Source organism: Acomys minous (genome assembly GCF_964271855.1).
Source record: "Acomys minous genome assembly, chromosome: 17".
Classification (NCBI taxonomy): Eukaryota; Metazoa; Chordata; class Mammalia; order Rodentia; family Muridae; genus Acomys; species Acomys minous.
In genome coordinates this window covers 42041187-42067469 of record NC_140500.1, presented here as the reverse complement: position 1 = coordinate 42067469, position 26283 = coordinate 42041187, and the positions used below count along the sequence as shown (strand labels likewise).

General features: G+C 37.8%; 1 protein-coding gene across 2 annotated transcripts in view; it reads right to left on the bottom strand.

Annotated features, from left to right (window-relative positions):
* The window catches only part of CNTN3 (contactin 3), a 351187-nt gene that overhangs the window by 69788 nt on the left and 255116 nt on the right, over positions 1 to 26283 (bottom strand). For both annotated transcript variants that reach the window (XM_084766357.1, XM_084766358.1), the window contains exon 12: positions 2606 to 2733. In XM_084766357.1, the coding sequence (XP_084622483.1) occupies positions 2606 to 2733 (128 nt within the window). The remainder of the gene's footprint in view (positions 1 to 2605; positions 2734 to 26283) is intronic.

Here is a 26283-nt window from a genome sequence, read left to right as displayed (position 1 = left end):
TTGTTTACGGATTTGGGAGACATGCCATGGGAGGAGCACTATGCCAAGAGACTGGCTGATTTTCTTCAATATGGATGCCCACCTACACAGGTTCTGTAATCATCATCAGATGCCTTCTATTGACAATGAATTTAACTCCTCTTGATCCTGCCTATCACTCTTTCATGATGCTTTTCACCTTGGGACAATAAAACTCCTCAATGAACCGTTTGTATATGGAGTGTAAAATATCTTAGGATATTACCTCCTTAAATCAGTCTAGTTAGGCTTTGGTCCCTCATCAGACCCACTCATATCAGGGTCCCCAGAAAACACTATACTGTAATATCCAGTGGTAAAATTTTGGTCTTTGATGCCTTGACCTGTCATTTCTCCTCCCTTTGTCTCTCACTTGGTCTCTTTCTTATCCTTCCCCCTAGTCTCTTCAACATTTTCCAGTCAGTCAGCTTTTCCCCCATCTCCCTCTATGAGGCCTTTTTGTCTTAAACTTTTTAATGCAAAACATGCTAAGCTTTGCCATTAAAAAAAAACCTATATATTGTTAACATAGCAAATGTACAAATCAGTGGAATTCATCTCTTAGCTTCAAGAGCCAGTCATGACATAAACCCCTGCTGAGTAGGTATCTCCACATTAATCTCTCTACCCCAAGTCTAAACTTGCATACTCCATCACCTGCTCTGCTTCTTAACTCTGTTGCTTCACCATGACTTCTTCCAGAGAATATAGAAGAATTCAGGTCTGAACAGGGCACACACTAAAATCTGGAAGAACCAGTGGTGAATGTGCTGGTCTTCTTTCTCTTCCCATGGTGGTGGAGACACTGGAAGGCAGTGGAGCTGTCTCACGGCAGTGTGGTGGCACAAGTACATCAAACTGTGCCCGTGTAGTCCACTGGGGGTTTCGTCAATATTAATTTGCTCCACTAAGGAAGCCTAGTAAGCACCTGGTGTTCAATATGCCCAGACTGATGTCACAGCCTCTGTCCAAATCCAGGTCATGGGGGCTGGAGAGATGCCTCAGTGGTTAAGAGCTCTGACTGCTCTTCCAGAGGTCCTGAGTTCAGTTCCCAGCAACCACATGGTGGTTCACTACCATCTATAATGAGATCTGATGCCTTCTTCTGGCCTGCAGGGGTACAAGCAGGCAGAGCAGTGTATACATAATCAATAAATAAATCTTTTAAAAAAAATAAACAAATCCAGGTCATGCCAATGCAATTGTTCTGATGGCCAAACAGCCTACAGGTCCTTCCTTCCTTTCTCTTCCTCTGTTTCCCTTCCTTCCTCCCCCCACCCTTTTCCTTCTCTTCTTCTTACACTTCTTGGAGGTCAAACCCAGAGCCTCAGGGATATCAAGTAGTACTAAGTCAGTGAGCTTTGCCTTCAGTCTTCACCTTGAGGCCATTGTGGACTCTTTCTCTTTATGAACCTCCCATCCAACTTGATGGTCCTTCCTGCTGAGTCTATGCCTAATGTCTGAAGCAGCTCATATCAACACCTTCACTCTGAAGAAGCACCCCTTTGGGTAGTACTGCTTAGTGTCATCTCCTGCTGCCTTCATGGGAATGTCTTCTGATCTCTTCTGGCTTTTCATCTTCATCCTTTCAGTATCTTGACAACAGAGCAGTTGTTTGAAAAAACACACATCTATACTGCCATTTCTCTGCTGAGAACACTATACTAGTTTCTCTGTTCAAATCAGACTGAAACCTGAAGTCTCAACAACTCTTCAATATGTGTACATAACTGTCCCTAATCGATCCATTAACACTTTCATTTCTGTTCCCCATCTCTCATCCAGGCCAACTGAGGGTATCATGTTTTGCTTCCAACTTTCCCTACTCCCTCACTCATCTTTTCTTTTTCAATGGTTTGCAGGCTTTTTTTTTAAAATAAGCTCCCTGTTCTTATTTTTTTCTTACTCTATACTCCTTCTTGTGGTAAGATGTTAGGTTCACAGATCAGTATTTTTGCCAATGTTTTCATTGACATAACCCAAGCACCTATTTCATGAAATGATCAATTTTTTGTTCTTGAAAGGGTAAATAAACAAAGTATATCCCCAAATTTAAGCAAATTTCATTAATATTAAAGGTTATAAAATTAACTTGGAGTTCTCTAGAAAAGAACAATTATAATGAATCAGGAACATTCAAAGCACTAACATAATAGCACAAAGTGAAGATAATCATAATATAGTTGTGTTTCTTATGTCCCAAAATACCAGCTATGTCTAGTCATGTGTCCTGTGCTGGGACAAATGAATATGTAGGCATCATACTCTAGGATTCAAAAAAATGTGGATTCTGACTTCACAGTGCCCTATTCAGTATGAGACCATATATTCAATGTCTTCATTTTATGTTAAATATTGTTAGATAATTCCAGTATTAATAAAATGCATTGTGATCAAACACAACCACACCCCCTCTCCTCAATCTCCTCCTATAGCTCACTACCTATTTTCCCCCTCAACTTCATGCACACTCTTTAAGTCCACTGAGTCTCCCTAGAACTGCCAGTACTTACATAGGAGTTTATACCTTCCTTTAATGAAATATGGTTTACCTTGGACTAAGGCAATCTCTAAGAAAAGCACGCACCTGTCACAACCAAATGTGTTGTGCCATTTGCTTTCCCAAACTGGTTTTCTGCTGTGCAGGTGTAGGTTCCAGCATCAGCCTTAGTCACATTTATAATTTTGAGTCCTCCATCATTTAAAAAAGAAATCCTAAAGTAAACAGAAATCAGAACGACAAATGTGCAAGTCACTCTTTGCATATAAGTGGAATGCTTCTTTCAGAACGCACTGTTTAAAGTAATCATTCATGGTATAGACCACCAGTACACACACACACACACACACACACACACACACATACACACACACACACACTCACACACACATGAGTTAAGCAAGAAAAGATATTACTCTACCAATTTGAACTTTACTTGATGTTTATATTCATCTTTGGTTTAATACATTATTATCTCACATCTAATGTTTTATTAAATAAGTACTTAATACTTATATAATAAGTTACTCATAGGTTATCCTTATAAATTTAGATAAATCACAAGATAGACATTATATGATTTCCTTAAATTTAAAATAGTATATGAAAACAAGAGCCTGCTTAATGCTTTTCATTTTCTGCTTATACTTCTTATAAACTATAATAGTTGCATTCAGTCATTGAAATATATTCATATATACAAATATACATTCACAGATTTATAATATACATATATGGTCATCTGTGAGCTACTGAAAATGGTGTGCTTTATTGGCTTTGCTCAAATTTGCAATCATTTTTAAAAATTAATTAATATTTAAAATTTTATATACACTGGTATTTTGTCTGCATGTATATTTGTGAGGGTGTAAGATCCATTGGAACTGGAATTATAGACATTGTGAATTTCCATGTGGCTGCTAGGAATTGAACTTGGGTCATCTGGAATAACAGCCAGAGCTCCTAACCACCGAGCCATCTCTTCAGCCCCTTGCATTCTTCTTAAAGATGTGGCATATGGTCGAAGAGCGGGAATAAGGCAGGAGAGGGACGACAGAGGGAAATAAGCGTGGAGATCAGACCTGAGGAGAACAGGAGAGGGAGGACAGATGGCCCACAGAGAAACAAGAAACTGTGGGTGGGGCATTTTTGTGCGAAGCTGAAGACCTAAGTCAGAATAGGTCCCTGGGAAGTTATCAGAGGGCCTCTAGCTGAGACTCATAGTGGAGACAGAAGAGGACACCCTCTAACTAGATAAGACTGCTAGTGGAGGGAGGAGAACAAAACTTGGATCAAAAACAGATAGAACAGAGTTGGGGGGAAAGCCTAGCCAATGACTGCCCCAACCTAAGACCCACTCCACGGAGGCAAGGTATCCTTTGACACTATTAATGATACTCTGCTATGCATGCAGACACTAGCGTAGCAGACTTGTCCTCTGAGAGGCTCCATCTAGCAGTAGTTTGAAACAGATGATGAGACTCATACCCAAACACTGGGAGATGCTTTAGGGGGTCTAGTGGAAAAATGGAGGAAAGGATAAAAGGACCTACAAGTAACAAGAGCTCCACAAGAAGACCAACAGAGAAAACTATTGTGTTTATGGAATCTGAAGCACCAAGCAAAGACCATGCATGGACTAAGGCTTGGTCCTCTACATAGATGTAGCTGACAGGCAGCTCAGGCTTCATGTGAATCCATAGTAAGGGGAGAGGGAGATGTCTCTGGCACATACTCTGTTGCTTGCTTTTTGATCATTTTGATCATTGCCCCTGATGGGGCACTGCTTTGCGAGGCCAAAGGGGAACAGCATAACTTCAGTCCTGATGCTGCTTGGTGAGCTGTGGTGGGTTGGCAGGGTTGGGGCGGGGGTGGGTTCCCCTTTTTCTAGGAATCAGGGAGGAGTGGGAGAGGGGGGGTGTGATGGGGAGGAGAGGAGGGAGGGGTCTACAACCAGGATTTAAAGTGAATAAATAAATAAATTTATAAAAAAGATGTAGCATATATCTATTTCATTAAAGAAATTGAAATGAGTGTCTTACATGTAATGTGCTGGGATTACAGTCTGAACAAAACAATAACCTGGCAATTCCTTTAGGAAATTTAATCTTGAGAGACATAATGAAAGATTAAGGAAATTTGAAAAGTACAGAGTTTGGGGAAGCACTTTGAAGAAAGACAGGGTGGTATAAAAGGGCACAATTGCTTTAGGTAGCCTTTATAAAGTAGAGGGTTCATTAGCATTGACAGGGAAGAATATGAGAGCATACTGCCTCATTTGTCTGATCCTTGTATCTTCGTTGCACAACATGTCTACTCAAGATTATAATTTCCTTTTCTGAATGCTTAAACCTTGCATTTCACACCTACATGTCTTTTATTTTCATGATTCATATCTTTAAGCATGTCTGTTGAATCTGTGTAAACAGAAAATAAGCCTTTTCAAAGGTTTGCAGCTCAGTGTCAGCATGGCACCCTGTGCAAAACAATGAATAAATGTCTATACCTTTGGGGTTGTTCAGTAGAGCACGTAGGAGAGAGATGGTGAGGACACTACATTAAAGCCCCAAATCTCAACCTATTTTATGCACATAGTACATATACATGTACTTTGTCACTATGTACACATATATGAATAATATCACTCTTTGGTATCTACTGGGGATTGTTTTATGATTTGCCCAGTGGCTATCATGTCTCATATAAGAAACTGTAAAACCTATATAAACATTATAGTTACTTTTTTGTCAGAGCGCTTATACTTAGTACAGTGAAACTAGGATAGGAATAACTATGTTCACTGCTTAGGGAATAAAGAGAAAATGATCATTTGTGAATATCCAGTACAGCCTAGGTCAGACACACTTCTTACTATGGTGGGTTAATAAATGGAGAGTCATCTTCTGAAACGTTGAGAGTAAGCAACTGTGAATGCTCAGCTACAGCTGGAAAAGCTATTAAACTCATACAGCCCCTACCCGTGCTATAGACTCAGGAAATATGGATGAGGATACATGAATATTAGAGGCATGGGATGCGGAAGAATGCTGGAAATGTTGTCCTCCACACATGACATAGCTGTTGCACATGTGAACTCATCGCAGCTGTGCTTACCTTCACAACATTTAGCCAGTTAAAAAGTCCAGACAGAGGAGGGAAGGACTCCTAAGGCCCCACCCACAGCTAAGAAATTACTGGCAGTTGATGGTTACTAGAGGAGAGAAAGCTACATCTATTCAGGAGTGTGGCCTGTGACAGGTTCTGCAGACCCCAGTGGATGATGTCAGGGTCATGTGCATATAGGTATCATTAATTGGATGCTGTGTTAGAAATAAATGAGCAGGAGGCCAGAAGATTATCGAGTGGTCAAAAACACTAAATACTCTAACAAAGGACATAGATTTGGTTACCAGCACCCACTCACAACAATCCAATTAGTCCTCTTCAGACCTCCAAGAGTACCAGGCATGTACATGGTGCATCTACTTACATTCAGACATATACTCATATGTATCGCATATTAGTTAAACTAAAAATTAAAAAAACTCACTAAAGAAATACATGAAATTGAGAGGAAGATGTGATGGGAGTCCTAGAGGAAGTTGAAGAAGGTGAATCTAGAGATATTCTTTTTTTCTTTTTTTATAATTAATTTATTCATATTACATCTCAGCTGTTAGCCCATCCCATGTATCCTCCCATTCCTCCCTTCCTCCCACTTCCCCCCACTCCTCTCCCCTCCCCTATGTCTATGTCTGAGGGGGACCTCCTCCCCCTGTATATGTTCATAGGGTATCAAGTCTCTCCTTGGTGACCTATTATCTTTCCTCTGAGTGCCACCAGGCATCTCCATCCAAGGGACATGTTTAAATATGGGGCACCAGAGTTTGTGTGGAAGGCATATTGCATATACATACATGAAATTTACACAGAGTAAATTTTTAAAAGGCAGATTTTCAAAGAATCTTTTTTACAAAATCATCATCATCATCACCATCATCAACATGATGTGCATGGGTGTTCTGTCTGCATGCATTTCTATGTACAACATGAACATCTGGTGCCCCTGGAGGACAAAAGAGGGTATCAGAAACTCTGGGTCTGGAGTTAGAGTTGGCTGTGAGTTGACATATGGGTTATTACTAATCAAACCTGGGTCCTCTGCAAAAGCAGTAGTGTTCTTAACAGCCAAGCCATCTATGCAGCCACATCATTTTCTTTTATTGTGCTGATCTGGAACTGGTCAAATCTATGGATGCAAAGCTTGTTGACTCGGAGTACGAAAAGAATCTGTTACACACATATAAATACATGTATATAATCACATGTATCTATGTATACAAAATGGAAACTGTTTTGCATTTTGGTATATGCATATAAAAAAGGACACATCAGAAGATTGGATAAAGAGAGTTTAGAAATGACTTAGTTGTTTTAAAGACAAAAGAAACTATCCTATTAGAGCACAAGTCAACAGAGATGGAAAGAAGGAGTGTGAAAGGAGGAAGGGGCTGGGGACTGGAGAAAAGGGAAAATTCTTAGAGACAAGAGTCCCAGAAGAGGGAAAGGAAATCAATCAAGTGCACAGTCCCTGTTTATTTTGATCACTAATCCTTCCAGTAAAAAGTGGGGGAGCCAAGATTATTGTTGTTACTGAGAAAAAGAAAGTGAACGTTTGCTGGCTATTTATAACATATAATGGCAAGACAGACACTGTTCAGAGGTTATGAAGGGCTTTAAATGAAGCAGAGTGCATGTGCTCTGAATCCTAGAATGAAGCTAAAAGGAGAGACTGAGGTTATTGTCATCTTCCTCTTCAGAAATTAGTCAATCTTAAAACAGAGCAAAAATTTCTCTTACCAATTCAATAAACATTGAGCTAAAGTGTAGAGATGCTGATTCTGGTGCCAAGATTAAGAGAGAATTAGTTTTAGTTATTATTTCATCGTATGAATTTGCATATTTCCAATACGAATGTACAAAATACCTAGACATGAAGAAATTCTTTGTGTTTGCCTAATATGTGCTGCAGCTCCTGCTTGAGTCCCAACACCATGAAAAATAGAGATGAAACAAAACAAATAAAGGAATCCTATGATGTGTTATGTACACTACCATTAATTGAGTAAAGCTATCTGCATGGCCATGAGAAATGAGGGAGAATTTCAGAGGCAAGGACTAAGGTCTCAGAAACCACACAAAGATTTCCAAAACAAACATATTGACTCTCACAGAATGCAAACTCTGTGTGTGTCATAAAATTTTAAGCTAATTGGATATTTTCTTCCTAAATTGGTTCTTCTAGTAAGTTCTAAAAGGCCCACAGGGCATTTCACACAACATAAAAATAAACAATATTCAGTAAATGGATGGAGTAATTGTTTCTCCATAGAAAACCTTCAATAACCCATGCTTCCCTACAGAGACTCGAAGTGAAAATTGTATACCACTTGACTATAAATGAAATTGCTTTCTAAGCTTTCTGGGAACAGGTTTTTCTGCAAATGGATAGAACTGAAAATGTAGATAACTACAAATAACTCTGGTCTTGGCACAAAAAGTTAAATGAAGATGGATAAGATTAACATTCAGAAACATGGTACTGAAGCTTGGTCTGAGAAATGTGCACCTTAAAGCATGATGGCATTTTAACTTCATGATTAGTTTGATAGCACACCTTTATGAGGATTTTTATTGGTCTTTCCTTTTGTAGTAAGAGGTCAATTGTTTAATTTAGATTTGAACAGTCTATGCTTAGTTTGGGATAAGGATAAGGTGATGTGATTGCCCTAAACTGTTTTAATGGCCTATGCTGTAATTCAGGGATGACATTGAATTTATGACTTAAAAAAGAAAACAAAACATTTTTCAAACTTTATACTGTTGCCTATGCAACATTGACCTGCACTTTATGATGACATTTAAACACCCATAATAACACAGTATGCGTTTGAATAGGAAAAGTGTTGAATCTTCTGCACACCAAGCGGAATTTCTGAAAATATTGTTCTTCCCTGGCATATGATCTGAATATTACAGTAATTTATTCAACTTGAGTTTTAACAAACACACTGCAACTGAACATTTTGTCAGGAAGTACATCTCAGAGGAGATGAGCTCACATGAGATCACAGTGATTAAACTGCTACACAGAAAATAACAAGGCTATTTTGGATTGTACTTTCTGAGCACACATTCCACAAGATAGATGCTTACAATTAGTTGTAGGGGAAAAGTTTTCACAATGCATATATTACAGGATAAATAATAACAGTTAAGAAATGAAAATATATATCGATCAAAATATATTAGAAAATAAATATCAGAGGAAAAGAGCAGAAAGTGCTCTTGCCCCCAACATACTCAGAAAAATAAATGCTCCCCTTGGGATCAAGGATCACTCACAGACAGCATTTAGAAAGGTAATGTAGGAGGTTCAACCTTTTAGCCATACCATCTTGGCTTTTCATCTTTTGAATCCAACAATGTTAGATAGTTAGTCAGACAGTTAGTTAGTGATTCATTGGACAGAAAATTCTCTCAGGAAAAGAGAAACAGAATGAGGAAGACTCAACATTAATCATCCCATCCTTGAGTGAGCATGGGGGGGTGGCAATACGTGCTTTGTTATTTGCATGATGTATGTTCCATGCAGCAGGTCCCTGAGGTGGCGAAGATAGCAAAGGTTGGCTCAAATCAGTAGTTTATAGAAATAACTGAGTTCTGGTGCATTAACATGACCTTGTGTTTATAAGGATATGGCCAACAATCTGGGGATATTTCCTTTAGTTTTAGTCAACCTTCCTGAATACAGATTGCTTTAAAGTGTACACCTGGAACAAAATGATTTTGTTGAATCGACTGTGTTTTTCTAAAACGAACCTAAGGCAATAGAACTAAGATGGCCCAAAAGTTACTTCGTTCTAATGGGTACCCCTGTACCCCTGTACCCCTGTACTTATAACATGTAATGCACAGGCAAGAATCATTTTCCGTCCTTTTAGGTGGGACAGGGAGAGAGGGAGGGAACAGAAAAATAAGAGTAAGCAGATAACAATTGGGATGTAATGTGGATAATTATAAAAAAAAATTGTAATTATAAAAAATAAATCAAATGAGATGTCTGTAAAAATTATAAATAATACCCAGATATACTGAAAAAAGAACACAGAATTGAACAAACGGACACAAAAATGTCTGATGGCTCATGTTTTAACAAAAAACTTCCAATAAGATTAGTAAGACTCAAAGGCTCTGCATATTTGATGCTATTCTTCCATATTTCAGAGATGAATCTAATCAATGAAAGGAGGAAAAATCAATATGTGAGCTTCATTATTCTATGTAGATAAAGATGGTGGAATCTTGCTTAGGTCAGTAATGATTCTTTACCAATGCATCATCCCAAAAATTAGGTATATTGACCTGCTAGCATACGTGAACAACCACAGTACATCTCTGTAGGAGCAAGTCCTTTACTGCATGATAAGTCTGAGGGAGGATATAGGTACTCTATGCCTTTGAACATCAAAGATGAAAAAGGAAAGAACTGAACTCTGTCAGGGTCTTCCACCAACACTGAGAGGAGAGACCATTTTATAGAAAAGGCATGCAGAACTTTTTCTACTATGAGTGTCCTTTTACTTCTGAAATAGAAATCACATCCAATAATAAGACTGAATTATAAGAGGCTTATTTTTTACATACAAGGGGGAATTCAACCAAGTCAATGGTTTCTAGGCTGTGACATTATTTGACTTGCCCTAAATGGGTACATGTTTTGTTTTGTGTTTGGAGCCAGCATTGATCTGTCTTGAGGGTGGGGTATTCCCTTCCCCTATTTTATGCAGTCATGATATGCGTATGAATCACAGTGATCTTTCCTGGTGTAGCTTAGGGATAGATATGTAAAACAATGTATATTTTCCAATTATAGTGAGTAATGGTTGCTTAGGTGTTGCCTTAAAACATGCAATAAGATTCTATTAGAAATGAATCATAAGGGGATGGAGAGATGGCTCAGAGGTTGAGAGCACTGGCTGCTCTTCCAAAAGTCCTGAGTTCAATTCCCAGCAAGCATATGGTGGCTCACAACCATCTACAATGAGATCTGGTACCTTCTTCTGGTGTGCAGGCATATATGCAAGCAGAACATAACAAATATATCTTTTAAAAAAAGAAAGAAAAATAATCTGAAAAAAAAAAGAAATGAATCATGAGGCTTTGGTTTCCTAACAGCTCTTCATGCACTATCAATTTTGATAAAGCATGGACAATATTTTGATGAATAATATTTGAAACTATGACTGTTAGAATCTTTGATAGCATTGAGATTTGTGGTGAAATGTACAAACATAAATTAATTAATTACTTCATCTTAATACTGGTTGGGACAATAAAGCACAATGCCTACTGCCAAAATACCTGGCACCATCAGTGTCATAGGACATAGCTGTATAAGACATAGATAGAAGTCAGTAACTGTATTAGCCATACACAAATTCTTGACTAGAGTCCCTAAATCCCCAAGGACTCAACTAAAGAACGGTATTTAGTACATATAGTTTCAATAAACACGTTTCTCCAACAAATACCAGTAGTTCAGACAAAATTTTCATATACAGAGAGCAAAGCTTAACCGAACACCAAGTATACTCTATTCTATGCCCTGCTATTCAATTCTTGCAAGATAGAAGCATCTTGCCCCACTGTTCCAGACTCAAGGTCATCCTCTTTTATGGATATTCATCAACATCGAAGTGGTTCAGTTATAACTTTATTCACTGTCTCCAACATTCTTAGAGCGGAAAGGTCTTTTAGCACTTATCCTCAGGTCCTCCTGTATAGAACAGACATATGTATACACATAACAACAATTCAGGTACAACTTAGAATAATTCAAGTCTTCTAAGACTCTATGGACATTAAGTTAAGCCCCAATTCTACAATTCAAATATACAATTATCAAATATGTTTGGGAAGTCTTTACATCATATGCTTTGGTGAGTGTCTTCCTGGGTCTTGCATAAAAGTAAATCATTAATAATGTGTCATTCAAATACTCCAGTTTTGGGAAAGACATTTCTAGGAATAATCTCAGTAATGACAATCTCAGTGTTCAGGAGTAGGTTATAGAGATCTACTATGTCTTCATAAGAAAGAAACACAAGTATTTACGTCTCTTTATTTTCGGTTTGGGACCTCTACATATACCTGGAGTCCTGACTCTGAGTTTATATTTGAAATAGTTTTCATTAGAAGATCATTAAAACATATAAGTAAAAATATTCATGTAAATCTAGTTAAATGAGATGTAGTGCTTGTGGCCCATTTATTCTATAAAAGGTTTGAGCCATTTTTAATATTTGAAGCTTCCTCTGGATAGTAAGAAGAAAGAGACGCTTTGAAGTGAAACGTAGTTTAGGATGTTGACTGCTTGCACTATATTCCATAATGTTCTCTCTACAAGTATCACCTGGCTTTGAATATATGGATATGTATTTCTTGGCTAAGCAAGAGTTGTACATCACCTTATGCAGTTGCTATTATTTCATGTGGATACTGTGGCTGTTAATTAGCCATGCTTTTTTGTTCTGTCCATTTATTGGCACAAAGCTCTGTGTCAAAATTCTGTGCTCACACTAAGAAATGGAAGAATGGGGCTACACTCTACAAATGAACTGCGGACATTCATCCTCTGGGTATATAGAACCAAAACCAAAACAAACCCCAAAGGACTTAGCAGTACACCATGCTTTGCAATAAGCAATGACGATTCTTTAGTGATGATTTATAAGATTCAAATAAAACTTATATCCTGGGCAACTAGAAAGATGACATAATTTTATGTTTTCAAATATTTTCCTTTATGTATGTGTTGTGTGTGTGCATGTGTGTGTCTATGAATGAATGATATGGCACTTGCATACCATGCCATATCATGTATAGTGGTCTCCTAGGGATGTGAACAAGATACAATAAGATGAGGCACAAACCCTCATAGTAGAGCTGAACCAAGCAATGCAAAAGGAAAAGGGTCCTAATGGTAATCAAAAGAGTGAGAGATACCCCCATTGCCACTGTTAGGAGTCCCACAAGAACATGAATCTATACAACCATAACATACATGCATAGGACGTGGCTCACACCTATCCATCCTCTGTGATTGCTGCTTCACTCTGTGAGCTTCTACGGGCCTTGCTTAGCTGATTCTGTTGCCCATGTTCTCATGGTATGCTGACACCTCTGATTCCTACACTCCTACCCCTGGGCTCCTATATTCTGCAGGGGTCCTTGAGTTCCAAAAGGAGGGACATGATGGAGACATCCAGTTGAGGCTCTCGACTTTTATATGGGTTCTGAATACCGCTTGTCAGGCTTGCATAAGAAGTGTTATATCCACTGAGCTATCTGCCCAGCTCCTTTGTGTGTACTTTCACATGTTTCAAAAAATATTTTGAGAGACATAAGCCTAGGAAATAAGCTTTATGATAGACATAAAACTAGAAAATACAAAGTTACACAAAGTTATTCAAACCAGCTGAGGTAATAAAGAAATAATAAATATAATGAAGTATAAGATTCTGTAATTATATAACCTAGGAAAAAAAATAAAACTTCTATTAAATTTTAGACTCCTATGGTTTTACCAGTTAAGTAAATTAATAATTACTATGGAAAGTAAAGTGCTTAAAGGTTATACTGTATTAACATTCAAGTTATTTCTTTGTTTAAAAAATTTCAACTTTAAAAAGTGATGAAAAAAATTGATGAAGAGGCTCAGCAGGTCATAGCACTTGCCTACAAGTCTGACAAGTCAAGTTGAGTTTGATTCCTAGTGCCCATAAAATAGAACTGACTCCTGCAAGGTGTCCTCTGACCTTAACAGTGCGCCATGGCATTTGTAAGTACATGTGTACACCCCTCTCACATACAATAAACATATAGGTGAGTTAGGAAAAAATCTCCTTTAGAAATGTGAGGAAACGTTACACATTCTATCTCAATCATACTTGTTTTTTCAGAGCTCTAGACTCAGAAAAGGTCTTTTGAAAAAATATTTTAAACTTCTATTTACTACAAACACAGCTTTAGCAACGAGAATAGAACTTGAAAATATGAAAGTCAATAAACACAGCAGGAAACAGGTCGTAAAGCAGGAAGGTTTTTTTTGTTGTTGTTGTTTGTTTTTGTTTTAATTGAGTTTGATAAGCGTGGAGAAATGTGCCTTGATGGACTAACTCACGAGAATAAAAACAACAACAAATAATAAATAACTATGTATCAGAATGTGGAAGATGAAAAGTGTTACCACTTATAAATGTGTGGTAACAATGGTATCCACCCAACCATCATTGGACTGAGCCTCTGACCACACAGTCACCTGTCCATTCACTCACCGTCCTTCTGTGAAAGGGTCAGAGACAGGAAAGTATACTAAGTGCAACACTATTCATATTTTAAATAGGTAATCATAAATAGAAACACATAAAAATCAATTTTATACATTCCCAAGAAATAGTTGCCATGAATTAAGTGAAGAAATATTGGCTCTTTTAAGATATGGGAAGCTATCCAAGAAAGAATAAAATTAACATCAACAAATATTTGTTGAGTGATTATAGTGCATTCCATGCTTTTACTAATACAAATATTAGTAAGAATTAGAGCCTGGGCTTAAAACATTGGAAATCTAATAGCCATATCCATATCCATATAGCTCATGCATAACCAGCCCTAAAATACAATCAGAGTGTATGACAATTTACGTCAGGGTTGCACATCCATCAAGCTGTTCTTGCATTATACACAGTATCCTATTCTTGACTTCTGGTACTGTGCCCTGCATCAAGCTTCCTGCAATTTCGACTCTGATAACCAAAGATGTCTCCTAGTAAGATCCACTGCTTCCTTCCTCCCTACATTCAACTTTCTCTAAAATACATAGCCATATCAACCTTTGCTGTCAAACTCAAAGATCTCCCATTTTAAGGAATGCATTTTTTTTCATGATTTCCGGACATTATTCAGCAGGAATCCTGTTTTATGATTCTCTCCTTTAACATTTGACCCTTTGTCACACTAGTCTTCACGTTGATGCCTCATAATCCAACCTTATTTCCATCTCAAGGCCTTTTTTCTAGTTGAGTCTTTCTCCTGAAAGATATATTTTTTTTTTACTCCAGAACTTCCTTTTTTTAAAAAAAAATCTTATTCCTATTTCACCTCTTCCTTGTGAAAGCTCTGTGGAGAAGAGACATGTCCTTCTTCCTTGTCCTAGATCCTCAAACCGAGCATCCAACATGACACATGATAGGTATCACAGAAAGCACTTCACAAGGTGGACACAGTACAGTTTCCTAACATGCACGCTTCTCTGGAGTCAATTCTTCCCCCATTCAGAAATTCATCATGAGTGAGTGGACATAGAGTATGTGGTTGGGGCTGGAGCTGGGGAGATGGCTCAGTAGTTAGATGTTTACTTAGTTAAAAGTGCTTACCGTTTTGCAAAGGACCAGGATTCAGTTTCCAGACCCCCAAGGCATCTCAAAAAAGCCTATATTTCCACGGGCAGGGGATCTGATTCCCTATCTGACCTCTACAGGCTTCTGCACACATATGGTACATGGTACACTATATACATTCAAAAAGACACACACACCCAATAGGTTTATATGTGGGTTTTAAAGAAGAGAATTTGTCAATAAATTACATGAAATAACATTCAGCCAACAATAGAAGTAAAACCCTGACATTTATAGTAATATAGATAACACTAAAAGATATTATGCAAAGTAAAATGACAGAGATGGTGATAGCTAAATATTGATAATAACACATATGTGAAATTTTCAATAAGACAAACCAGAGGTTAGGGCAGTCATTGTTAGGGATTACAGAAAAGGGCAAATAGATGTTGAGTGTAATGGTCCAGTTCTACAGAATGAATAAGCTGAAAACTTCAGTGTATGACACAGAGGTTATGGTTAATGTTTATACATCTAAAACTTGCTAAGAAAGTTGATATTAAGTATGTTTATCAAGTGCCTAAACATTAGAACTGGGTGAAGCAGTAGACATACTGATTAATTAGACTGTAGCATTTACAAATGCATACATATATCAAAATGTGACCTCATATATCTTAGATTCATATAATTTGTCACCAATGAAGCAAAATAAAAAACAAATAAAAACACACAATCTAAATTTTTTCCTTTGAATTTTAGTAACCAGTGAACTACAGGAAATTTGACACTTGTGCCCTTGAAGAGCTCCTACAGACTGGATCTGTAGGTCACCTAAAATCCTCGTTTTAAAGGCTTGGTCCCTAACACTGTGATGTTGATGGTTGGTGAGACCTTTAAGATGTGGATCTCAGCACCTGGGAGGGTCCTTTCTGTTGAGGCCATGATCTCAGGAGACTGTGAACGCTGCCCTTTTTATTTTCTTCATGCAAGGCGACTGTCTTGGATCTACATGTGCTGCTATGGTAGAAGGAGAAAATTGATTCCTAAAAGTTGTCCTCAAACCTCCGCATGCACTTAGTAGCACACATGCTTATTTACTTGCTTCTGAAGTAAGTAAATAAAAACTGTGCACAGGACAACCATATGTTCACTTGTACTCCATTGTGACTGTGTTGCACCATCAAGATGAGCTTAAGATGAAACAGCTCCTTCCTCAGCCATAAACACGTTAGTGAAGAAAATGGACGTGCACTTTTGTACAGCTGTATTAAGATTGTCATTTCTTTGAACCATGCATGTGAGGATGGATTTAGAGCATCAACTGAGTTGTGTATAAGTACATGTGTGAGTTTTGAGTTTTAGTGAGAAATTCTACAGACCAAATGAATGTTATTTAGGTAGAAATTGTGAATCATTAAGTCATTTAAGTTGGGTGTAATGGTTGTTAGCAGACCCCATTTCTGACAATAGGCTGACTTGAAGAGGATTCTGATACCATGAACTTTCATACTCATAGATCAGCATTCCTTTGCCAAAGTCATAAACCTGATAAACGGTTTCTTAAATCACCCCTAACTTTCATAATCCATACAATCTACCTTGAAGTATGGATTTAACCATCTCACCGTCATCACAAAATTTAACTGATGCAATTTGATAGACCATTTGTCAGCAATTTTTTAAAAATAAAACTGTGATGGAATTTGTTTCCTTAGAGTTTAAAATCACACAGATGTCAGTTCATCACTCCTGAAAGAGAGGTTTGGTTTTTGTTTTTTTTTTTTAACTTCTATGTTGACCTGAATTATGTTACCTTTAAGATATCCAAATAATGCTAAGAAAAAAAGACAAGTCATATTAAAGTTCTCCAAAGCACCAGCACGGGCCACCATAGTGCCTTCCATACCCTATCTTATCATTGTGGCTGCTGCCCTATGATATAAACAAGACCCCAAATGAAAGAAATCTGATGAAGACAGAGTCATAAATAATGTGTTTAAATACAATTTTCTCAGCTCATCCCTTGCCAAGTGAGTCAAGTGAATGCTGCCCGGCAGATTTATGAAGGCTACAAATGTAGGAAGATTCTTGATTCTGGTTTATATAACACAAAGCCAAGAGTCAAGACTCTGGCAAATGCTCTGCTATCACACGGTGCATAAGTGGCAGAACAAGATATGGCCCTGGCTTCCTTATGCTAAAATTAAATAAGAAAGCAGGTAAGCTTTACGCTAGCTTCTCCTGACATAGGGAATAATGTGAGTAATCACATATAGCAGTACATGCTATAAACATATACACAGAGAACTCAAGTTCTTTTGTAACTCAGTGAAATGTACAGATTGTGGCAAATATTTTCTTACAGAATATGGCAAAAGGCTATGTATTTATGGCTTTTGTGAATCCCTTTGCAAATGAAGGTCTTGTATCACACGATCTTCACTGTTTTCACTCATAAATCCCATGGGGAATTGGAACAGAAGAAAAGTAGATCCTCCTTCTTATCCTTTCAGCAAAAACTAAGGGGACATGGAAGTCTGTGCTGAGAAAGCAAAACAAATCTGTCTAGGATTTAACAGTTAGCAATGACCCCTTCTCTTTGAAAATGTCCCTGTTTGTAGAATAAATTATATTATCACTTTAATCACATATTCTACCTCAGTATAATTACTTTGTTGGTTTTCCACTTTGAAAGCTCTTGATGTTTCATATTCAGCTCAGTGTCAGCTACTCACCCCAGTACAGAATAAATATGTGACAAATTAGTGGCCATCATGGAGCAATTGCCAGGGACATCAACTTCTCATCAACTGGCATCTGCTTCCTTAAAGTGTCAGCATCTCAGGCATTAAACAAAATTCTCCTTTGTTCTTCAAAGGTAGATGTTAGAAATTGATTTGCAGTTAAAAATATAGGAGGCAAAAGCTTCTCTGAGATCTTAGTGGTGAGCAGAGGGCAGATTACTTGAAATTCACTGAGTTCCCCTTCTACCTGAGAGAGCTATAAGGGAGCTGCTCTTAAGTGGGTGGATGACAGAAGAAGAAGAAGAAAAAGAAGAAGAAGAAGAAGAAGAAGAAGAAGAAGAAGAAGAAGAAGAAAAAGAAGAAGAAGAAGAAAAGAAGAAAAAGAGGAGAGAGAGAGAGAGAGAGAGAGAGAGAGAGAGAGAGAGAGAGAGAGCAGAGCAGAGCAGAGAGAGCAGAGAGGCAAAGAGCTTCTAGGCCCTTAGGGTACATAGAGCAATGGCAAGCTTGAAAAGGCAGGGTCCCAAAGGCCCAAAGGCAGGGTAAATAAATAAATAAATAAATGGAAGAAAAAGAAAAAAGAAAAGGCAGGGACTAGGCTTTGTTTTTTGTATAGCAAAAAGGGGAAAGGCTCCATAGTGAGCAGAGAGAAGCCAAGAAACAGGAGGGAATATGGAGGAGACATAGCTAGAACTTACTTGTCCAACATCTTGAGTCAAGGGGAATTGTCCTGACTCACTACCTAGATAGTAATGACTTTCATAGGCATATTATTATTGGAAACAGTGTCCTTTAGAAAGTGCCCTCACTCTTACACAACTATTCTGGTGCTGAAAAGTGTTTAAATTATCCTTGTAAGTATTCTCATTCAGTCATTTGATACGACTACTTGGGACCATTTTCTCAGGTTTTTAAACTAGGCAGTATTAGTCACAAAGATAAAATGAAATGATCATGTCATGGTAATATCCATTACTAGTATATCTTTATCACAAGAATATACATATTAAGCGTAACAGATGGATATGATTCCATAGAAAGATAAGGTAAAATAGTTAGATAAGGTCTTCAAAAATCTCAGAGACATACATACAGAATATGGTATTTAAAGATGTTTTTATTATTTTAAAGAATCTTTGGAAATGAAAGAAGTTAACTACTGGCAACACTCAACCTACCTCAAAGAAGATGATGAGCATCAAAGGACCTCCTTATGGAGATGGCTTCAAATGTGGCAAACAAGCTACTGGGAAGCTGTTCTTCTTTCTATCACAGACAGACTTCTACCTAAAAATGGGCATGCTTGGATGCAGGTGGAGTTGACGGAAACTCTCTGAAGACAGGGTAAGCTAGTTCTCAATAGTTCTTGCCTCACAAATATATCTGTCAGATATATTGGGCCAAAAGGCTGAAGATGATGCTCCAATGTTATAGAGAGTTTTGGGTGACTATTCAGGAAGCAAACTGTCTCTGTAATCTTCTCATTTTGGAAGCTACTAACTTGCACTCCTTGTATACTCAGGTAATTAATTTTATTCCTTCTCAAATCTCTGATGGGGTTGAAGACCAGATAGTTTAGTTTTAAAATTAAGCTTAGCTGTTTAAGGATTAAGATGTTTTTCAGTCTAGATAGATGTTTTAAATTTATAATGATGAGATATGATAGATATTGATTTACATTCAGAATTTTAGATGCACCAAGATAGAAAATGTGTTTTCTTCAAGGCTTCCAAATACAAATAGGCAAACACTATGACTGTAACATTTATATAGTTCCTGATTGTTTTGCAGTTCTTCTTGCTGTGGGTAGTTTATTGTATATATATATATATATATATATATATATATATATATATATATATATATATATATAATATAAATGTATATGTAAAAAATTAAAAAAGAAATTGCATGTAGATTTTATTTAAAATCTAGTTTATATGAGTATAAATCACACTTTTTGATGTTCAGGCCTGTGAGTTCTAGCAAATGAAAACAGTCTCATAAGTAGTATTTATAGTAAGCAAGAATTACATCTACCTTTCCACTAACTAGTCCTTAAACCTCAAAGTCAAACTTGGCAGCTGACCACAATAATAACTCCATTTGGTCTGCAAAGAAGAACCTTCTCTAGGAGGTATTATATTTATGAAGTAAATTTAAGGCCAGTTTCTATAGGCAAAAGATGCATTGTGAATTGGTTCAAATGGTTGTAAAGACTATCTAGCTTACAGTTCTTCATATTTTAGATATAGCTTTACTATTTCTCTGAAAAGCATTCCCATTTCTATAGTATTAAATGGTGAATAGAACATCTGTAATGGTTTTAATGTGTTTAAATAGGAGTAATGGGCCATTCATGACTTTCTTTTCAACTGGGACTATTTCAATAAAATATTTACTATTATAAGCAATGGCATTCACATGAAAGGCCTAATTTTCAAAAATAATTGTCCAATGCATTTTAAATACCATTAAGTGACAAAGAAAAAAGCTGCATATTATCTCACATATGTCAACTGGTTATTTCTTCTCATAAACCATGCCTCTTCATATACTCAATACTTGTTTTCAATTTTACTTTGCTTAAAGGAGACAAAAGAGCCAATTTAACTTATATCTCTTGAACACACATGATTTTAAGAGGATAAATAAGTGGGAGGGCAGTTAAACATTGATACCTGGTAAAAATACTGTTGGATGCTAAAAGCGAGAGGGCATTTCTTTCAGAGAACTGTTTCCTGTGGTCTTCTACAGTTATGAATGATATAAGAAATAAGTCTCTACTCAATATTTAATACTTGTACATTTGAGGTTTGGAATAGTTTGTTATAGGCCAAATGAAACCAACCTTTCCTTAATAAATTATATTATGAAAATCTACTTATACCTAAGGTATCCATGAGTTTCAGAGTATAATGTATATCCTCTTTAATTAATGATATGACTTCATAAGTTATTATGTCCACTATTCCAGCTTAGCTATCCAGTCTAAGTTTATAAAGATGTCAAATTTCCCTAGGTCTTTAATAAATTACAACTTCAAATTGATATTATCCATCCATCCATTCACCCATCCATCCATCAATTCTTCCATTGGTTCATCCATTCACCTGCCTGCCCACTTGCCTGTCTATCCAGCCACCCAGCAACCTAGTCACTCCCCCATCCATCCATCCATCCATCCATCCATCCATCCATCCATCAATTCATTCATCTATCCATGGTCTGTCTGTCTGTACATCTAACTATCCAGCTGGACTGGTAACAAGAACTTCAAATTTAACAAGTCTCCCATTGAATGCAGCATATTTGCCTCAACTTTTTCTGTAAGTTTCCCTGTATCATTGACTTTGCCTAACATGATCCATGATGCCTGAACCAGAAATCTAGGACTCATCCCTAATGTATATCTTTTTATCACATCACAAATACAATCAACTATTGTCAAGTTAAGCTTTTTCCAACTCTTCCAGTCTTCTCTGTACTCCTGCTGCTATTTGTGCAGTTATGGCCCTACTATTCTCTCTCTCCCCCCCTCTCTTTCTCTCTCTTTCTCTCTCTCTTTCAGGTTGGTAGATCAATAACTGACTGTTGACGTCAGTCCTCCACATCCCTCAGTCCACCAACTGCTACTGTTGGTCTTATTTTAATCCTTTCACTTTGCTTTATTATATTGCATACCAATGCTCATGAGTAAATCCCAAACTCCTTAAGCTAGTGTGCAATGTGCATGAACAACCCTGGCTTACCTCCACAGCTCATCCACATTTCCTCTACTCTGTCATTTCTCACTAGAGGTGCATTGGGCACTCGGTTACTAAAATAGCTAGAGCAAAGCATAAACAGCATTATGGTATTAATAAGATATGGGACCTCCAGGGTAGAATATAAGTTATGGTAGTTCCAGTGATACAAATGGAGCTAATGCCCTTAGGTGAAATGTTGAGAAGAGCTGCCTGAAGGTATTATTTAAGCAGCAGAGAATAGACCCCTATGAACTTTTCTGCCACCTTGAACTTAGTACAATGTAGTTCTCAGAACAGAGAGAAATTAAGTTATTATTTATAAATTACCAAGTCTAAGGTATGCCACTACAACAGGTGGATCAAATTCAAACAATATTGTAGAGAAATGTCAATTCAGAACATGGCTGTTCTGTCAAGAGATCACATCCAAAAACCTTCTAGGTATATGTGATCCAGATGGCAAGAGTTCATATACAAACATCTTCTAGGTCTGTGTGATCCAGCTGGAATACAAACATGACTTTAATCCAGGAGACAGAGACAAACATATCTGAGTTCAAGGACAGCCTGGAATAGAGCAAGTATCAGGTAAAGAAAAGCGTAGATCAAGGCATGGTGATACATGCCTTTAATCCCAAACAAAAGTAAAGTTAGTTTATAGAAAGAAACATCCATGTTTGAAAGTGATGTCTAGTTGAGTGGCAGAAAAGGTGACAAATCAGAGAAGATTTGACAGAACAGGATATGCCCAACTCTCAGGAGAAGAGAATGGAAAGGGAAGCTACTTAAGAGGCAGTTTCAGAGAGAGGAGGCAGTTTTTAAATTTTTAATTTATTATCATGTATTCAGATTATATGCTGATTGTTATCCCCTCCCCCTGTATTTTCCCTTTCCCACCCTCCCTCCCTCTTCCACTCTATTCCCCTCTCCTAGACCTCTGACAGGAGACTTCCTACCCCACTATATGAACTACAGCCTATCAGGCCTACCCAGAGAGCCTGCTTCCCCTTCCTTTGTGTGCTCTCTGGGCCGCACCCCCACACACACACACACAAAGGGGAAGGGATCAAATCTGGGGCACCAGAGTTCATGTCAGAGGACGTCTTGGCTCTGCCGACAACCATGGAGAATGAACTGTTCATTGGTTAGATCCAAACAGAGGGTCTAGGTTTACTGCATGCATTGTCCTTTGTTGGTGCAACAGTTTGCGCAGCCCCACCCCCCGCCCCCGGGGCCAGATCCACTTGCCTTGCTAGTCTCTTTGTGGGGTCCTGAACCATCTGGGTCCTTCCATCTGCCCATTCTTCCACACTACTCTCATCACTCCAACAGGAGTCCAGCAGTGAGTCCCAGCATCTGTCCCAATCCCCCACTGGGTGGAGTCTCCCAGAGGACATCTATGTTGGGCTAATATCCACTTATAAGTGAGTATATACCATGTGTGTCTTTCTGGGTTCTAGCTGGGATGTGGAGAAAGGGAAACACTCCTCCATTGCTGGTGGGAGTGCAAACTTGTACAACCACTTTTGAAATCAATTTGGCACTTTCTCAGAAAATTGGGAATAGTGCTTCCACAAGACCCAGCCATACCACTCCTGGGCATATATTCAAAAGATGCTTCACCATACAACAAGGACATTTGGTCAACTATGTTTATAGCAATGTTATTCGTAATAGCCAGAATCTGGAAACAACCTAGGTGTCCCTCAACTGAAGAATGGATAAAGAAACTGTAGTACATTTACACAATGTAATACTACTCAGCTATTAAAAATGAGAAAATCTTCAAAAATTCAGGCAAATGAATGGAATTAGAGAAGATCATCCTGAGTGAGATAACCAAGACCCAGAGAGGAGGCAGTTTTACCAGGACAGAAATAGGGAGATGGGTTGCAGAGAGAGAACTCAGGTGAAGATGGAACATGCCAGAAAATGTGAAGATGCCAGAAGATTAGAGCAGATTACTTTAGTTTGGGGACAAGCAGAGCAATTCTGGGCTGAGAGAGAAGCCTGATAAAATACATTATCTGGAAGAGGGGTTTGAAGCACAACGGCTAGCCCAGATCTCACGAAGAACAAGTAAGGTGAGCTCATTAAGCAGTAAGTCTCAGAGGATGAAAACATTCTAGGGCTTAGGTTAGATTTCATGGAGTCTAGAAGCTTCCAGGACTAGGTTAGTAAGCCTCCCAGACAACAAATGGATGAGGAGAGTAAAAGTTACTTTTACAAAATATCCACCCCTGCTGGTCCCTGGACCTGTACATGCTGCTGGCTCTGGTTGGAGCATTCTGCTTTTGCATGCCCCTTGTATCTTTCAAGGCTTGCTATAGATGTTGTATAAACTTGATCCACATGTGGAGCTGGGACCTTCTCAGCAAACCTCTCAACAACCTATACTTTACCAATGGAATTTTGATGTAACTTTTCTATGACATGACCGGCCACTGAAAACCAATAAATAATATCAAGTAACTTTATGATATAAAGCAAAATCTCATGTCTGACATGTATCCAGGACTCAAACTATCTTCACATGTATAAATGAAATGTGATCTTAAGAGCCCAAGACCTGCTATTCACACTTTAAGCACCATTGTCTATTGCAGTCTGTCTTCTTTTGAGGGCTGCTGGGCAGAAGACCATGTATATTTTTAGCCGGGAATGTTCCTCAGGCTCAATGGCAACAGTTCTCAGTTCAAAATGACTTAGCAGTTGCCAGGTGGGGGAGGGATGTCTCACAAATATTGATTCAATTTTCAAAGTGGACTAATAATTCTAAAGCTATGATTGTGCTGACATACAAAAACTGACAAACTGAGTGGATAGAATTAGGTTAATATATTGTATGATTTATACAGTCATATTTATCACCCTATATAATTAATAAATGTCAAAATCTTATCTTCTAAAAATCTAATTTAGGCTTTGAATGACACTTTAATTACAGATTATTTGCTTATTAGAACTGCATTTGTTGCATGGGATGTTCCTTAATGATACAGATCTTAACAATTACGCACAATTCAGTCCTCAGATTTGCTTTCCAGCACCTACAAGTAAGTAAGGAAATAAGTAAAGATTAAGTAAGTATATTTTCTGCCAGGCGGCATATGCTATTTTGAAGAAAGCTTTCCTTATTCACTCATAAATCCAAGCTTACGTACACAAAAGTAAATTAACATAAACAAATTAATGTCAAATCTCACCATAAATACTCCATTAGAAATGCCCTCCTAAAAATGTTATCTTTTGTATGTTCCTATGCGTCATCAGATTCACATGTTCCCTAAATGAGATCTGAATCTGCTGTTTCTATGCTGGAACAGCCAATGGCTGAACAACGCCAACATATCTACCATTGAAAAGGCTTCTTGGTACTAGCTGAAAATTATAGACCCAGGTAAGAAGGAAAGACATGGGCCTTACATTGCCAAGAGAATGGCAGCAGCCTACCCTGATTTCCTATGAGCCTGGATTAGATTCAAGCCCACTCTGTCCTAATTGCTTTGAGTAGCCTGCCCCCTCAGCATACAGGCTCTGGATCACTGGCATTTGTGCTGTCCAAAGACATAAAACCCAAATCCAAACCGTTACTCTGGCCATAGGATAACAGAATGAACCCTCTCTCCTTATTTGTTTCTTCTCTTTAGCTTTATCTTCCTATCTGAAAGTTTCCTTATTATCCACAGGAGAAATGTGAGACATTGAGAATGATGGAAGACCCAGAACCACGACTCATAGAAAACTGACATTTGTTCCATCCAGACTCTGATAGGTCAGTGCAATCGGTCTCTTTCTTCTAAAACATAGACTCCTCACTTATCACTGGACATGAACCCACGTAGGAACCACACACATACACATCTGTAATGCCTAGCTTCTTTTGCTATTATTGTAGCGAAGGGAATTTATGATTGGAAATGTGAATAAGAAAATATCAAATGGGACTCCTAGGAAGCCCTTTAAACAAGAGGAAGTGTGCCTATATTTAAAGCTTCTTCCAGTTCTACATTGAGCTGACACTAGGCAGCTGATGCTCAAGAAGACCTCTAGATATATGTGGTGTATTGATAGGGTACCAATTCTGCTCTTGACAGCATCAGGGTAGCCTGGAATGTCTCATTTTAGAAATCCCAAATGATCAATGAACCTCAACCAACACACAGAAAACTAAAATATTTTCCACTTATAAATCCTTTTAGTATTTTACATGTAGTATAAGCTCATTCTTACTATTTTACATATCTGTAAATATAAGGTGTGTGTTAAGTCACTATATAATTTCAAGTAGAAAAGGCACACAGGTACTGTCTCTTTTATAAGTAAGAAAAAAAGGTTGAGAGGCGTCACATAACTGACTTCATGGCATCAAACTAGCAAGGGAAAAAAGTTGCAAATTCCTGTTTACTTTGCAAACTTACCTTCTTTCCCAGCCATCATCGTATAATGGGCAGGGTAAATCTCTCCTTGGGTGTCTATAGCTAAATCTCTTAATCTTTTTTATCTCCACTTAAAATTAAGATTATAGACCTCTGTTGAGAATGTGTACTGCTGTGAGGACAAATGGGCTTATTGTTGAGCAAAGAACTGAAGCCGTTGGGAAAATAATCACTCTATGATTCATGTGCACAGCCAAAATGATTTAGATAGTTATATAGGCAGCCTTGACTTACACGGGAGGTCTTAACTTCCAATGTGGGCCAAACTAGCAAAGTAGTTTGGTCACAGACTGTACTAGTTTAAGCCTATTTATAAAATCAAACCCCAAGTCAGTCATGTCCTCTTTCTGTTTGACTTGTTTGGCT